General features: G+C 40.1%; 1 protein-coding gene across 1 annotated transcript in view; it reads right to left on the minus strand.

Moving 5' to 3' along the window:
- LOC139687237 (ATPase family gene 2 protein homolog A) overlaps positions 1-18,228 on the minus strand; it is a 37,982-nt gene extending 19,754 nt beyond the window's left edge. Inside the window, exons 1-5 of the mRNA XM_071584368.1 lie at positions 17,599-18,228; positions 17,313-17,498; positions 8,982-9,485; positions 5,044-5,230; positions 468-984 (exon numbers count right to left, since the gene is read on the minus strand). Coding sequence (XP_071440469.1) covers positions 468-984; positions 5,044-5,230; positions 8,982-9,485; positions 17,313-17,498; positions 17,599-17,788 — 1,584 coding nt within the window. The 5' untranslated portion in view covers positions 17,789-18,228. The remainder of the gene's footprint in view (positions 1-467; positions 985-5,043; positions 5,231-8,981; positions 9,486-17,312; positions 17,499-17,598) is intronic.
- Between the last annotated feature and the right edge of the window lie 13 nt (positions 18,229-18,241).

Consider the following 18,241-nt stretch of genomic DNA (forward strand, 5'->3'; position numbering starts at 1 on the left):
CTCAAATTCTCCAGGACTTCCCGATTGCTGGACACCATAAGGATGAAATGCAATCTGCATGCATATCTCAATAAGAAAAATGAAATTACTGCTGATTAATTGAAATAGTTCAAAATATTACCCTTACACAATGAGGTCATTCGGAAAATACATGAAGTTCACTTACTATGATCATAGGGTCACCATTTCAAAATTGTTCAATAAGTCAATGAAACAAGTGAACGCCTTAAGGGGTTCCAAAAGCACTTCAAGGAGAAAGTACAGAGGGAAAAACCACAACCGCATGGGTGCATTATATTTCAATGACCATTTAAATCTTGAGTTACTCTGTGGAAAATGAAATGGTAGCATCTCAGCCAGCTAACTATGACTCCTCATCGAACGGTCCAGTCGCAAACTACGGTCCCTTTGGCAAATCAATCAATTGGCAGGGTGAACTCTCTTGCCTCCCTCTCTCACTCACTCACATTGGGCACCTCCACCATGACCTCCCTCATGGCGCTTGGCTTGACCTGCATGCACGCCTGCTCCCAGTCTCCATTGCCCACCACCACCACCCCACCATGCCCACCCCTCTTCACCGCCACAGACACAGCGTGCGCACACACACTCGCCAGATCTGCCCCCACGTGGCCATGTGTTGCCTGTGCCACCCTCTCCAGCGACGCATCGTCTCCCAGTCGAACCCCCTCGCCCCACCCCCCCACGACCCTCTCGAGGATGTCCAGCCGCTGGACCGGGCCAGGCACCGGCAACTCCAGCTCCAGTTCCAGGCGCCCTGGTCGTCTGAGGCGAGGGTCGAGGGCCAAAGGGCGGGATGTTGCCCCTATGACCACAACGCCACCACTGCATTCATCGTCCTTAGAGAGGGCATCAAGGAGGGAGAGGAGTGTGGCTGAGATGCGCTGCTCCTGGCGGCTGCCCTCCGAATGGTGCACAGGGCACAGGGCGTCTAACTCATCGAGGAATACCAGGGCTGGGGCCCTGGCAGAACAAACACCCACCATTTCAGTACAATAATTACATGCAAACAATACCGACCCATTATAACACCACTGCAATAATCACGCATGCCTCTCCCCTTCCTGAACCCAAACTGATCACACCCTAAGTATTAATCATTTGACCTGCTCTTCATACTTTTGTTGAGGATCCTGAGCACAACTTCAGCCGCGTGGGATATCATACTTATTGCTCTGTTGAAATGTAATGAAATAATTGACTTTGTAATTCCACACACTTTTGTGTGAGGAATTACAAAGTGTGTGGAATTACAAAGTCAATCATTTCATTACATTTCAAAATGCTATGCAAATTCCATAAAGTTATGCCGGAGAAAACAAATTTTATTGTTCTGTAGTCCTCACATGATGCAGCCTTTATGATTTTCGGATACGAATACTGTAATAGAGAGGAGAATGTTGGGTGAAAGAAGAAGGGGCAGGGATAGGATAGGGATGTTGGATGGAATGAAGGGAGGAAGGAACTCTACCCCTACAGTTGCTATCCAGTATTGTCTATGGGACGTAGGAGTCCTTGAGTCTCCTAGTTTTGACATCTATTTCCCAAATTTTATATTCATGATCCAAGCGACTAATGTATGTTGGGGTGCAAATAATTTGTAAGACCTCATCCCTGAAACTTGCGGCTCTGAATTTATCTAATAAAATTTAAGGAAATTGCAGGAGATGCTGTAACAGTAAAAAAGTGTTATTTAGTAAGTTCAACCTAGCCATGAATTGTCTTTCTTCAAATTATTTCTAACCCAACTCCAGAAGCATATCTGTGATTCTTTTTGTTTTATTGTAACAGTTTTTAGCGAAATAGGCTACCCTACGTTAAACCTTCTCAATTTTTCGAATGAGGCCTTTTTCAGTTGGGTCCCTAACACTAAATGCATACTCCTAAATGAGGCCTTACAATAGTGGTGTGACAAAATTCCTTGACCTTGTACTCACTCCTGCAACAATGCGTCCAATTTTTTATATACTTGCCGGCAGATTTTATGCATAAGAGTTTAGCGATTGTAACACCTAGGTATGTTACCGTATCAGCTATTTCTGGGTCAACTCCAGCTAGTTTGTTCACATATCCCGTAGATCTTTTAAAGAGATTTACCACTGAACATTTGTTAAGGTTTAATGACAATCCCCATCTAGTACACCATTTCAAAATACAATCTATATCCTTTGCTAGCATTGAACGATCCTCATCCCAAGATATCTCCCAAGAAATCCAAGTTTCTTCCACGCAGGCATGATTTAAGTGCTATTTGAACTCTGGTAGTGAAGAGTTTCATTGGTTGGTGAAATTTTCAGTCTGCTTTATGGTAATTATAAATTTTTCTTTTTGGTTTAGTATTCTTTTTTATTTATATAAGACTTATTATTATATAAGTTGACAAGAAAGGATTTATGTTCAATTAAGGCCTTGCCATTAGCTACAATTATAATACGCTCTGTGGTGCTCGTAAGAAATGTCTAATATGTTTTTTTTACGGATGGGTATCAGTACTGCTTGATGAAGTGAGTTTCTCGGCACTAATTTTAATAATGAATTACAATTATCAAGGTCACGGGTCCGAGTTTTAATGCTATTGCTGTCCCAATCCATACCAAGGAGGTTAAAGTTGTCACCAATTATGTTGAGGGTGTTATTATTTTTACACGTAAATTCATATGTTTGTTCATTGAATGCATGAAGTGTTTGAACGTCTGAGTCTGGAGGCCTATAAAAAGACCATAAATTTACCCTGGGCAGACTAGATCGCAGCAAAGTACAGCTAACACTTTCTCCGTCATTAACATCAAATACGCAGTCTGATTTCAAAAATACTTTTCACAGCCACAAAAACTCCTCCTCTGGGTCTTGTACCTCTATCGCATCGCTAAACTGTGAAATCTATTATGAAAATTTCTCAGTTGTTTATATCATCACAGAGCCAACTTTTTAGGCCTAAAACTATATCGATTACATGCTTGAGGTCCACTCTCTTCTTTTTCAGGCTTCTGCAGTTTAATATGAGGATAGTTAGGCTATTATTATTTTGAATGACACCCATGATGTATGGTCTATATGATGCACTTTAGTGATTGCTGCATCTGTTTACTCATACTGGTTTAGTTTTCCATGCGTTTTTCCATTGATATTGTCATAGCACTCATTTGCAGAAGCAGAGATAAATCTATGAATCAACTTATTTTGAAACTTATTGAAATTTTTCCAAATTGCTAGACTGTGGAGACTGTTTTTGCGACCCACTAAATGTTCTACGCATTGACCTACTCCCTATCCTAAAGACAGGCTACAGTGGTTGAATATCCTACCTGCTACCCTACTTGCCCCCTCCGCCATGTAATGGACCCCAGATCAGTTCAGGGGAGTCCTGCATGATTGGAGAGTTGGCCTTGGGTCAATGAAGAAGGCTCCCATATCTGAGTAGAATCGCCAGTCTCTGGTTTATGCCTTCCACTCGGCTCCAAAACAGAGACCCACGATCCTACTTCAGAACAATGCTGCAGAATGTTAAACCTAGCTTGACACCATTGATGCCCGGAACACCCTTCTTTTCAGAGCTCAGTTCCTTATGGGAACGGAGGACCTTCTCAGATCCACAGTGTGTGATGTTGTTGGTGCCCTTATGGGCCACGACCTGCAGCCGGGAGCACTTTGTGCCCCTGAACGGCCCACACGTGGCGTGCCCTTTCCCTCAATGGGACCGTCACACAGAGGACATTAGAACTACCTATCATAACAATTGCCTCCCTTCCTGTCCACTAACATCTTAGCTTAGGCAGTGCCCTTGGAGAAGGGATAGGGGCAGCAGATATAGTGGTGCTGTTATCCAACAGCACCATGTACCTATTGGAGACTGTGGTTGGAACTGCATCCACAGAGTCCAATCCTCCCCACAGCGCTACCTTCCCTTTATCCCGAGAAAGAACACTCCAATTGTCTGATCTATGGAGGGGCGACACTACTTCATCGAGAGAAATGCATGCGCTGAGGGGATTGCCAAATTTCCAACTCCTCTAAAGCAGTCAACCTGCGCCCTTTCACTTCAGTGTGAAGAATGTGTGCTGTGAAGTTACTGGTGTGATTTTTATCAAAGAGGTGTTTGGCGAATTGGGATGTGTCGTCTTTCTTTATGAAGCTTCAACGGTGTTCTTTAATCCTATTATCGAATGTCCTTCCCTTCAGTCTGAAATGTTCGCGGTGGTCAATTAAACATTATACCTATCCCGTTGCCCCCTCCTAAAATTCTTAAAAGACTCCAATATCTTCCCGCACCAACCCCTCCCCCCACCAAGGCAGTGATGATCATCGACCGTCTCTTAATAAAGGTCAAGCCACTGTAGACAAACAACCCCCCCTAATTAAATGTAGAACATGATGCATTTGTTTTTTTTTCTGCCGCAATTCCTAAGAACGGTGGAGTGTTACATTGTGTTCTTCATTTAATGATCATTTAATTAACATAAACTTACACAAATTTGAGTCAGTAACCTTCCAGTACATACCCTACCCCTCCCCTAGCCCTCTAATAGGTTGCTGCACCAGTACTCAGCTTACCCCCTCTCCCTTACTCCCCCCACCTTCTTCCCCTATTGGAGCCAGTCTATATAAGTTGGAAAACTTCTGATGAATGTCACCTGATCATGATGCGCAGCATGGAAACCATGGTCGTGAAATATTAAATCTTTATCGTGGAAGTGTAAAGTTTCTTTTTTACCCTCATCAAGAAGGAATTTCACTAAGTTAAACCTGAAACTGTTGTTTGATTTTTACTCTTTGAAATTTCTCTATGACAAAATTTTATAGTTGGACAATATATCGCACTAGTCGAACATTGAGGTAGCCCAGACTCCCATTAGCAATCATTATCCAAGGAAATTTTTAAAAATTCATATTGCAATCAATTAGTAATAGAGCAAGCTAGGAATGACTTGATTAGTAGTTAACCTGAGATTTTTCTCATTATTTGGCTCTGAAGTTCAATGCCGGTGCAGCTGGATGTCCAGTCCAGTAATGGGGACGACTCACCTCTCCCTAGCTAACGTGAAATATCCACGGAGTCTTGCCTCTGCCTCGCCCACATACTTGCTGTAGACCTCCGACCCCAACACCTCAATGAAGGCGGCTGAAGCCTCTGCAGCCAGGGCCCTCACAAGCATAGTCTTCCCTGTGCCGGGCGGTCCAAGGAGGAGGCAGCCATGGCCACGCTCAACACCTCAAGAACAGAGAGGGGAAGAAGACATTAGGGGTGGCACCTCAAAAATGAAATCATTCTTAGTCACTGGAAAACATGGTTATGTGCAATGGGGATTAATGTTTTTATGGTATTGAGGTACGTTTGACCTCTTTTAGCTCATCTATTTATCGCCTGCTCTGGTTTAACTAATTGCCAAAAGCATAGCCTTTGCTCACAGCAACTACCACCTCTTTAGTTATTCCTTGAAGTGTGAGCAGGATACACTGCGTCTTGGATGAAGGTAGACGAAGCATCTGCCGTGTCCACTTCATCTAGGTCTTTATCAGAAATGTCGTCATCAACACTCTAGACCTCTTGTTGTCCCAGCACAAGAATCTAATTTGCCAAACTAAAGAGTATACAATTGCTGGAATTAGATCCCAGCCATTGTCTATAGTATCGTCATCATCATCACGAATAACGTCAACTGGAGTTCCTTCATCACCATCAACATAAAATCCTGCCTTCCTAAAGCAGTCATATATTGTGGATTCCTTAACTTGCTTCCGAGCCAATGATGTGTGGTGTAGAGCTTCCAGTTCATTCAATTGGATTGCCTTTAGCCTTGGAGCTCACTAGTACAGTTTGCAGGGAAACATTGTGGCAGTCCATTTCTCAAGTGTGCATTCGGTGGGTGGGTAGTCCAACTGACCACTAGTGGCTGAAGCGTGTCACTTCCATCTACTTTTGTAATTAATAAGACAATAAAAGACACTGTCCCTTCTGCATTGGAACCATCTTTTGGACAACAGCTTTAAAGAAGTTTAATAAATTCTGACTCCTTACACCAAGTTACTGTGCTGACATCAGCACTTATACTTTCACCACAACCATCCTGGTGTACAAGATTGTGCCAATTTGTAAACTTAGCCAACCAACCATTGGATACTGTGCAATGTGCAATACCTTTTCTCTAATGATGATGCCATTCACGGGGATATTTGACAATCCATCAATTATAATGCACTCTTACAGTAATTCTTCATATTTAGAATTCTTGACATATTTTATCTTCTTATATTAATGTTGGCCCTGGTTTGCATCTTACAGAATCAAATTGTAATTTTCATGATTGCATTCAGTGTAGAGGCCATATATCTTAGATGTTTTGCCAGGTCAACACAGATTCCATCATGAGAATCAATATGCTATAAAAATTTTACTATGCCCTCAATTGAAAATGTTCTTTTTTTCACCTTCTCTTCCCACTGTCCAGCCGGATAAAATATATGTTCATGAGTAATTGAGGAAAACTTAACACATGAGAGTCTGGCCTCCTCTTTGTTCGACTAGTACAATCTGTTGTCTAACTTTGAAATTTCCTCATACAGAAATTTAAAAGGGTAAAAATCATTTGCCTTGGCTGGGATTCGAACCCGGATCCCTCTATGTCCAGCCAAGTGCTTTAGCCAGTTAAGCAACTGAGGAACCCTTTTACACTCTGAAATTTTGTGATGAAAATAAAATTATTTTTGATTCAGTGTAGTTTTGATAAAGCAAGTTTCAACACTTCTTAATATTCATATATATGAAAATAAAAAGTATTGACATACATATATATGTAGATACATATATTGTTATATGTATCTGTAATGTTGAGGCAATGCACATGATCCCAGTTGTCAGTCACCAGTTCTTGCATTTTTCACGCTTCGTCATGATTGGGTTAGAAGTCATTTTCATTCCTCATATCTTCAACTTATTTGCGCTATGAATAGTCTCCTTCTTCCAAAACATAAATTACAAAACTAACTCCTAGTTGTGAGACTGAGATTATGAGCTTTAGTAGCACCATAATATTTATTAGTCCCAGGACTTAACAAAGTAAAAGCACCAGTCGGAGAACAAACAATCAATTGTTTCAGTCTTCTGAAGACTCCAGAAACTTTTCCACACTATAGAAGCACTTATCCATCACAAAATTCTTGACACATTTCTCAAATGTACCCCTAGATGGAGCAAATTTTATGCCTGGTGGCAGATTGTTAAAATTTTGATGGCCACATGAAAGGGACTCTTATTATGCCTGGCAGAAGAGTGGCAGAATAAATGTACATCAACACTGTCGATTATTATGCCCATGTACTGGAGCATTGGTGTTTTGCTGTTTCATAGTATCCTTAACATACATACATAAGTAAAAAAATATACAGACACGGTAAAGTTATGATTCTCAATTCTTTAAAATAATGTTTGCAAGTTTGGCATGGGGTATTTTGCTATAGTATACCTTTTCTTTTGCATTATGAAAACTCTATGGAAGCAAGGTGTTGCTCCCCAATAAATAAGTCCGTGGGTCATACGTAACTGAAAGTTGCTAAATTAATCCGTTATTAGTATATTTAAATCTACAATGTTTGCAAGATTTCGTAGATAAAATCCACTTTTTGCCAAAGTGGAACATAGGCCATTGGTATGGATCCCCCAGTTTAAGGACTCATCAAGAGACAAACCTAAAAACTTGGTTCTGCGTACCCTTTCTATAGGTTGGCCTTATAAGCACAGGTCTAACTGAGGCTCTTCCCTTCTTGTTTTAAATTGAATATACTTTCTTTTTAGCACATTTACAGACAGTTTGTTAACGTTAACCATTTTTTCCAAGAGCAATAATGAGCCATCAAGCTTAGCTTGCAACAAGTTAGGGTTCTTGTGGCTCATTGCCAGAGTTGTATCATCTACTTGTATCACAACTAATGCCACTCATGCTACCTTGCCATATTCAAATTCTTCCCCAAAAATGTTCACATTACTGTTCTCAATCATCTTTTATAAGTGTTTATGTACGAAACGAAGTCAAAAGTTTTTTATAAAGGCTGATATGCATAATAAACTTTTTTAGGGTGTGAAATTTTTCTACTCAGGCACTTAGTCACACAAATAGTGGGAAAACTGAAATTGAAATTGTGTAAACATGTGGTTTCAGATACGTTGGAAAAATAGCAAATTTTATGAGACATAACAAAAATGTTAACAGAGGGAAAACTTTAATTCTGATAATGCAAATATGAGGTTTCACCGTAATTATTTCGATTCTGTTTCACTTTACGAGAAAAATTCTGGAACGAATTATGCTCGTGGTGTGCACTGTATTCAGATCTAATTAAAACCATTTACTGGTAAACATATTTCAAAATTATTTTTAGCCAAATTACTTGAAAGCATTGCCGAGGCTTGGGGTATCTATGAACATCAATTCGATTGGAACCCAGAACCCTCTGGTTAGTAGGCAATTACTCTATAGACACTAGATTAACACACAACTAAGTTATGCTATGCTGAGGTAGTGTAAATCTTAAGGCTAAGACAAAATTAAATTCATGCTTTCTTATTACGGCAGGAAGAGAAGACACAACATGTAAATGCATTTTGCGTGACACTAAGGCCACAAATAATAAGAACTGATTGAGGAAATAATTTAGTACAAAAGGCTAAACTAAATAGCTTTGAAGTTCCCAAATGAGATCATAGGCATTATATTAATATGTTTTTGGAAAAATTAACCACTCCACATTTAAAAAAATTTCAATACGTGCAAATTTTAATTTTGTTTCACTTGAACACATTCCATGTCAAGATCCCTGAGGCCACAATCTAACAAACCTCCACCATGACTGGTAGGTGTATTATTATCTTGGTAGGTTGCAATTAATATTAAGAACAAAAATTATGCATACTTTAAAAAGTGTACAAAGGAATGATTAAAATCCTTTTCGTTTTATCCATTCATTACCTAAATTGGAGTAATCTGGATTCCAAGCCATGTCCAAGAACTCCCTCAACTTTCCAATTATGTCATCAAGTCCACCAACAAATGACAGGCTTTTAAGGTTTCTAGTTTTAACATTGGACTCTGCCAATTGAAACTTAGTCCCAACATTCACTGAGAATGGGATAATCTTGCATTGGTCTGCAAGGTGCAGTTGACCAACACGTTCCATGACTTCCAGCACATCTCCTCCACCCTCCGTCCATTCCCCATCATCATCCAACAAACTGCACTTGGAAACAATGAAGTAAAGCCGCTGGCCATAGTGTCGAGCACAAAGTATATTTCCCTCCAACAATACTTTGCCCAGGAATATTTTTGAGAAGACGGAGAGTATTTGGAGAGTGAAACTGCTTGCAACTGATGGTGACACCGGTTGTATGGTAACGGAAGCAGCAGCAAGTGGCGGTACAGGGAGCTTCTCAACAGACAGTCGAGCACCAGCTTTTAGTCCCAGAGAAACTAACCCTACCAGAAAAAAGAAAGAATTTAATTCATTTAGTATTTCATATGCCAAAACTAAGATGTACCTGAGTTTAGTGCATCGTGTGTGTATAACATGTATCAATAAATTCCTAATCTCTACACATACAGCAGCCCATTAAAATAATATTTTCAAGATGGCTAGTGAAAAGAAATGCATAGATAGATAGATTCATTCGCCATAGAACAATACATAATTGTATGTGCTTCCAAAGAAACTGCGGGAGATGCCGCAACAGTAACTTTTAACAGAGTCATCCGCTAATGTGCATTTCAATGCAAAAATTTCAGAGGGTAAAAATCATTCGCCTTGACTGGGATTCGAACCCAGATCCCTCATTATCCGGTCGAGTGCTTTAGCCATTTAAGCTACCGAGGCATCCTCTTAAACTCTGAAATTTTGGGGCTTTTAAAGGAACTAGATGTTGTGACGAAATGCCGTACGAACAATGTCACAGGCATTCGCATTCGTGCGCAAGGCGCCACAGTCCACGAGGTTTAAGACAACTTTAAACACTTATGGTGTTCACACTTTGACAAATTCCAAAGAAACTGCGGGAGATGCCGCAACAGTAACTTTCAACGGAGTCATCCGCTAATGTGCATTTCAATGCAACAATTTCAGAGTGTAAAAAAGAGTGTATGTGCTTCGTTAAGATTCAATTACATTTTTCGGTGCATTAACATACATACAAATTCATAGGAATAATAATGTACATGAAATATATGAGCATTAAAGATTTCAAAAAAACAGAATTCCCTACATTGGCTCTTTCTCTGTACTCTTGGATGCTATATAAAACATTATTTACAAAGAAATTTTTCAACATTTTTTTGAATTTATTTTCTTGGGGGAGTATTCGTTTTAACTCTTCAGGAAGTCGATTAAACAGCAGTCTTCCTGAAACTTCTGGAGTTTTTTGTAGTGCTGCTACTCTGAAATGGCCATTATGAAAATTATCCTTACCCCTGGTGTCGTACTCGTGAACTTCCCTATTTCTGACCAGAGAAGGGGTTTTGGCGCAGGCATACAAAATCGCATTATATATAGAGATACAGGGAATGGTCATGATTTAGTGACATTTGAAGCACTCCCTGCAGGATCTTCTTGCATTTAGTTCAAATATAAGCCTTAATGCCCATTTTGGAAGGGTGAGTACTCCATTGATGTTTCCACGTGCTGAGCTCCCCCAGCAGACGATGCCATATCGAGCAATGGACTCAAATATTCCATGGTATACTGGGACTAATATTTCTGTATTACAATGGGTGGCAAGATTTTTTAAAAGGAATAGGGCTGAACATATTTTTCACTACATTTTTCCATTTGAAACCTACAGCTTAACTTGTTTTCTATTTCTAAACCCAATACGGTGGTATGCTCTAACTCAGATATCAATTGGTTTCCTATTTCTGCGGAAATATTTGGCTGAAGGTCTCTATTACTAAATACCAAGTTAACTGTTTTTCTTGCATTTAGTTGTAAATTATTTACATTCAGCCATTGAGCGACTGAATTCACCATAGCACACATATCTATTTCTAATTGAGATGATTTCGTATGACCTGCTGTTAGACTTATATCATCTGCATAGAGCCCCATGTTATTATTCTCTGGAGAGATTATGGCTTTTTCAATGTCGTTCACATACACCAGGAAAAGTAAAGGCCCTAATACAGGACCTTGTGGAACACCATATTTTAGAGTTTTCACTGTTGATTTGTAGGTAGCACCATTTTTTCATATCTATTTCTTATTGAGATGATTTCGTATGACCTGCTATTAGACTTATGTCATCTGCATAGAGCCCCATGTTATTATTCTCTGGAGAGATTATGGCTTTTTCAATGTCGTTCACATACACCAGGAAAAGTAAAGGCCCTAATACAGGACCTTGTGGAACACCATATTTTAGAGTTTTCACTGTTGATTTGTAGGTAGCACCATTTTTTCATATCTATTTCTTATTGAGATGATTTCGTATGACCTGCTATTAGACTTATGTCATCTGCATAGAGCCCCATGTTATTATTCTCTGGAGAGATTATGGCTTTTTCAATGTCGTTCACATACACCAGGAAAAGTAAAGGCCCTAATACAGGACCTTGTGGAACACCATATTTTAGAGTTTTCACTGTTGATTTGTAGGTAGCACCATTTTTTCATATCTATTTCTTATTGAGATGATTACCTGCTATTAGACTTATGTCATCTGCATAGAGCCCCATGTTATTATTCTCTGGAGAGATTATGGCTTTTTCAATGTCGTTCACATTCACCAGGAAAAGTAAAGGCCCTAATACAGGACCTTGTGGAACACCATATTTTAGAGTTTTCACTGTTGATTTGTAGGTAGCACCATTTTTTCCGACAATCTCTACATACTGTTTCCTATTTTCCAAAAAAGATACCAGCCAGAGATGAGCTACTCCCTTGATCCCATAATGTCCTAGTTTAGTTAAAAGAATGCTAGATTTTACAGAATCAAAGGCTTTTGATAGATCCATATTAGCCCCTATAACATGCTTTTTATCACTTAAAGCTTGGGCAATTTTAGTAACATCATCACTGCATGCAGTTTCTACACTTATATTTTTTTGTGAAATCATGCTGTGACTAAGAAAGAACTTAATTTTTTATGAGGAATTTTAATAGTCTTTCTTCCATCAATTTTTCAAGTATTTTTCCCACAATGTCCACGCGACGATGCCTTGCTCACCGAAGCTCTCAACTCGTCAGCGGGACACGACACGGGCGACACGACCGCCGATTTCCCTCGCCAGAGGCAAGACCGATTCCCTGCCATCAGAACGGTAATTGAAGAATTATTATTAGGTGGCCTACCGTCTGAGGTAGATTTTGAATGACTGCGGATTGAACGCAGCCGCATTTATTAGCATAAACTAACAAAGACACCACACCCCGCACAGCAATAGGTTGTTCTTCAATTGCACATACGTACTATCCACCTACCCACATTTCACTCGGGCACAGCCAGCCTCCAGTCCAGTCATGCCCATCCAAGTGCCCTGCAGCCAACTTTCCCGCCTCCTTGGGATTTCTCCATTTTCCTCGTTTGCTTTCCTTTCGGTCCATTTCACATTCCTCTCCACACCCGAATTGAAAAATCCTCCCTTCTACGCTTTTCAACTTCCTTCAATGGACAGGTTTCCGAGCCGTGCAAAACTACGCCCCAAATCAATTTTTTCACCATTTTTTCTTAACATCCTCACTCAAAATCCCTGCTTCCACTTTACCCCTCCTTGTGAACTTCTTTACTTATCGCAATTCTTCTCTATTACTTTGACCACTCCCGTCCGAAACACTTCCGAGTTGCGCTAACTGTTCAATCTGCTCTACTTTTTGCCCTACTACTTTAACGTTGGATTTAGGCTTACGTACATTAATTCTCATCCCATATCAGTCGCACTACATTTCCAATTCACTCAGCAATGCTTGCAACCCTGCATTGGCTGACTGACAAACTAAAGCTTGGTCATCAGCAAACCTAACTGATTTCACGAATTCCCCACCCACTTTAATTCCTACCTCCAGTTCTTCCCATGGCTCTTTAATCATTTCCTCTGCATACAGGTTGAACAGCAACGGTGATAATGGGCAATCCGCCCTTACACCTAGAGACTAGACCAACTGTGAAATTGTGCGGAGCGAATTATCATTACCCCATGTAAAGGCCTCAAAGGCCAACAAACTATTCATACGCTGTTTTTACCGTCCTCCCGCAAGTAACTTGAGTGTACTTGAAAGTTGCCTCGACTCTGTGTTTCTGGCCATAAATCTGGGACCTGTGATTCTTGTGGGTGATTTTAATTTATCCATTCCCTGGGAATCTCCCACGAACGGCCACCCACTCAATGCCAATGACAATTTTTTTATAGAACACTTTGTAAATGCGCTCCAACTCCCACAACACTGTCTCAAGAGCACCCGTGATACGGCAACCCTGGACTACCTGCTCTCGACCGCTGTGCCCGAGGCAATCACCCCCGGCAGAAACATTTTCGACTCAGACCACCAGTCCATTGATGCCCATTTCTTCTTCCGTGGCTCCTGGAAATCCCATGGGGCTCCTCTAACTCCATCTAAGCCCTTTCTGGCCTGGTCGAAGGTTCACTGGGAGGACGTCAACCGCTCCCTCGACCTTATTCCCTGGAGCGTCCTTTCCTCATTATCCCCTGAAGAAGGAGTGGACTTCTTTCACGCTGTCCTCGAGGCCGTCATAAAAGACTGCTCCTCGAGTTAAGCCCAAGTCAAAAAAATTCCCCTCATGGTTTAAACAGGATGCCATACATGTCCTGAGTAACAAAAATTTCGCTTGGTACCTCCATAAGGCGTCCCAAATGTGGAAACGCACCGATCATTTGTCGATCTCTGCGGATATTCCAAATTCGTCATTCGCCGTGACTATGAATACTACGCGCAGACTGTTTCCTCCAATATTTCCTCCAGCCCCAAAAAATTCTGGTCCTTTATCAATCAGTGCCGAAATCGTCCTCAAATTCCCGAAGCACTCTCTTATGGTACTAAAAATGCCGTGGGATCAGAGAGACCCAACCTCTTTCTAAAATTCTTTTCCGATTGCCTGCTTCTAACCTCAGTATTTCCTCTGTCCATCCCCTCCTTCCTAAAATAAACCATTCCCTATCCCACTTACAGACAGACTCCTGGGAAGTTTTTCGATGCCTATGCAAAATATTCCCCCAGCACTCACCTGGCCCAGATGCTCTCAGCCCTAAATTTATTCGCAATTGCACTTCAGCCCTCTTACAACCTTTAGCCATCTTGTTTAATCGCTGTTTTTCCCTAGGAACCTTCCCTCCTCAATGGAAGTGTGCCAATATCATTCCGATACCTAAAACAGGTCCCAAGAATAATTTTTCAAACTATCGCCCTATCTCATTGCTTCCAATCCTGTCTTCCGTTTGTGAATGTATTATTCTTAACACGATTTATTATTTCACCTCTCCCTTTTTATCTTCCCAGCAGCATGATTTCCTCTCAGGCAGATCATGCCTAACAAATCTTGCGGTCTTTCAGCACCACGCCGTCAGGGCAAAAGACAAATCAAGTCAACTTGATGCCATCTACCTTGACTTCTCCAAGGCTTTCGACGCCCTGCATCATCAACCCCTCCTTCATAAACTCGGGCAACAGTTCGGCATTCATGGTATGTTCCTAAGCCTTTTCACCCACAGAACCCAGCATGTGATACTCTCGGATGCTTCTTCCTCTTGGTTTCCTGTGACGGCTGGAGTTCCCCAGGGCAGTGTTCTTGGGCCATATCTTTTCAATTTATCCGTTAATGATCTTCCTTCCCGACTCCTTTCCTCCCAGGTCCATACCCTTTTCTACGCTGATGATTGCAAGATTTACAAGGAAATTAATAACACCTTGACTGTATCCACCTTCAACTTGCCTCCAGTCTCTACTACTCGATTAACTCAACTTCCTTAAATAGAGTAACAACCATGAAAGACCTTGGTGTTTTAACTGACCATAAACTAAATTACTCCAACCACATACAGACTGTAAAAAATAAAGCAATGTCCCTATTAGGCCTTCTTTACCGCTTCACAGAAATTAAAGATCCAATAGCACTCCATTTGTACTTCTCAACAATTGTCCTTCCCATCATATCATATTGCTCCCCCATTTGGTCCACATCATCCCCAACCAACCTTAAATCCCTCGATTGCATCTCTCACTTCTTTACCAAAATAGTCAAACACCGAGTCCCACATTACCGCAATATGTCCTCAAATGCTGTTCTGTCTTCTTTATCTATTTCTGGTCCCCAAAACCGCAGACTTAAAGCTGATTTAAAACTCCTCCATAACACCCTAAACTCGACTATTGATTGCCCTGAACTGCTCTCTTTCTTCAACTTCAGGAAACCTACTCGATCCACCCACACTCACTCCCTACTCCGTCTGCCTATTCCTAGAATATCTCTCATCAAGGGCTCACCTTTATTTTGCCTCTCCTCCCTTTTAAATTCACTCCTTCCCACTGTCGACCCCTTTAACTTATCATGCAACAATTTCACCAACCAAGCTTTATCCCACCTTTCATTAAATTCAAATTTTTCCCTGGTCCATGTTCGGTTCTCATTGTTTATTGTTATGCTGTTATTGTCTTTTGTCCTCTTTCATGTTTGCTATATTTTTCACTGTAAATTGGCACAGCTGCTGTATGCGAATAATGTTTTAAAATAAATAAATAAATCATTGAAATTAGGACCCAAGGAAATGAGCATCAGACTATGTAACAAATTACCCAAAAGAATAAAGGATACTAAGGGAACTCCTGCATTCAAACATACATTAAAAACATATCTAAAATGTAACATGTTCTTCTCCGCTGATGAATATCTCAATAATATTCCTGATCATTGAGTCCATACTTTTAATTAATACCAATGCTCTTAGTCTAGTTTACATTATTGCTCCATCATTTTTACTGGATATTTGTGTGTATGTTACCTTTAATGTGAGTGTGTGTGTGGGTTTTCGCTATACTTAATGCAATTTTCAGCAACCTATTTTGAATCCCAATTGAGCCTGTATGCATTGTACTCCTTTTTGACATGCCTTATATCATGTACATATACGATCCACCAGGTATTTTTGAAATATGACCTTTGGACAAACAAAATGCATTATTATTAATAAACCTAGGCTTTGCTCATGCACCAAAAAATGACCCCAGAGAAAAAGCTGGCTTGATGTATCAAATTGTAGTCCTTTACAAGAGGTTCCAAATTAGCTCAAGCCGTGCTCTTCATGACAAACATGCAGTGTGAATCTCTTTTGTTATAGAGGTTACTGTTAAAAGAGGTTCACAAAAACTTTACATTTTTTAACATAAACAATGTTTTAAAACTCTACAAATTAGAATTTTTAGTATACTCCATGGGTAAAACTAATCCTCCAATAGCATTGGAATATGAGATGTCAAGTTTCACAATTTTAAAGTCCTGCAAGCTGATAGGATATGGAATGACACTTTAAACGACCAATAGCTAGATTGAAATACTGATATGTTCTCTTGCCATAAGTAGTCGATCTAATAAAAGTCTTCTCTAATCTCTCCCTTCCAATATACAGCCTTCAATATCCCACCACCTGCTAATGTTTTTTACCCACTTTTCAAGTCTTCTTAAAATTACTCCAACTTCTTCCCCTCCACCCCATTTAGAACATCGTCATTGGGTTTTTGAAATGATGGCATGGAGAAGTCAACGGCTAACATATGTCCTCAATACCAGCATTTCAAAAGCTTAGATCCTACCGTTATCATATCCCCCAAATTACCGGGCCTTAAATTTAACCACGCTTAGCTCAACTTTGAAGGATTAAGATTTTAACCAATCTTATTTTTACTTATTTACTTTGTAAACTGGTCAGAGATTTCCTTCTATGTGCAGTTGATAAGGTAAACAGTAGTAACTCTCCCTAAACAGATAATTTTATTTATACTGCTCTAATGGCTTACATCAAGGTTTGATGTACGGTGGCCTTTGTAGGTACATTAGTTTATGCACATTTGAGTCGTTCCCCTTTTGTCGATGACATATTATATTAAGCATCTCATCATATGCAGTAGTAGTTCTTTCTATGATATTTTTATATACTGTTCCTCTGTGATCAGCAGTATCCTTAGAACATACATAACCTTTGATAAATGGGTGTAATATGCTGTCCATTTTTTCCCTTTGTTTTCGACAATTATGATGTTGGAGCACGTCAATACATTCAATGAGAAATATTTCACTAACATCAACCGCTTACCTTCTTCCGTCATCATTATTGAAGTCAATGTCCTTTCATACATCGGCCAGATAGGTCTTACTACAGTTCCACGAGGATGCTTGATGAGAGCATGACCACCTATTACTATATCACATAGTTGCATTGCTGACTCCGACACATATACATAATGAGAACTTTCCCCGGCAGGTATATACTTCGTGCATTCTGTAATAAACAAGGTGATTTCAAACGACATGTATTCATCGGGTCATTCGAATACATTTTAACTGGTAACATGTACAACATTAATTAAGAGTAACTATACCATCCGCATGGAATCCTTCCACATAACCGATAATGACAGCATTTTTGATAAATCCATGAACCAGAGATCCATCTTTATCAATAACACAGGAAACATTAACATGAGTTTGGAGATCTTTCGTGGATAATATAACTCCGCATCGTTCACATGCCTGCCACGAAGAAACGCTTTTCTTGGATTTAGGGGGCATTTTTTAAAACAATTCTTTCCAATTAAGCATTAAAGACAAAATGCTTCGACACTTGATTCGTCTAACCTAACCACACAATTTCTTCACTGACAACGGCATTAAAGTTAACCAAATCAAACTAATCATATCACCCGAACTAAATATAAAGACTTAACTACGAAATCATTTTCATTCACACGACCACGAATGTACACATCTATCATCACGCCCACAACCTCCACCATGTTTCTTTAAAAACAGATTAAGCTGAAACGAGGCAAACTTCCTGTAGCGCAATCGATCATGCATCTCCAATGTTAATTCGCAGGCACCATTATTGATGCATACACATATTACAGAATATTCATTTTCGCGGCATTCCCCGAGTGCCCATCTGGGATGTCGAACACGAAAACAAAACACATATTTATCAATTGTATGCGCAGAACGCGGCAAATCGGTAATTCAGAGAAG

This window comes from Hetaerina americana, unplaced genomic scaffold (genome assembly GCF_022747635.1).
Source record: "Hetaerina americana unplaced genomic scaffold, ioHetAmer1.1.p SCAF_18, whole genome shotgun sequence".
Lineage (NCBI taxonomy): Eukaryota > Metazoa > Arthropoda > Insecta > Odonata > Calopterygidae > Hetaerina > Hetaerina americana.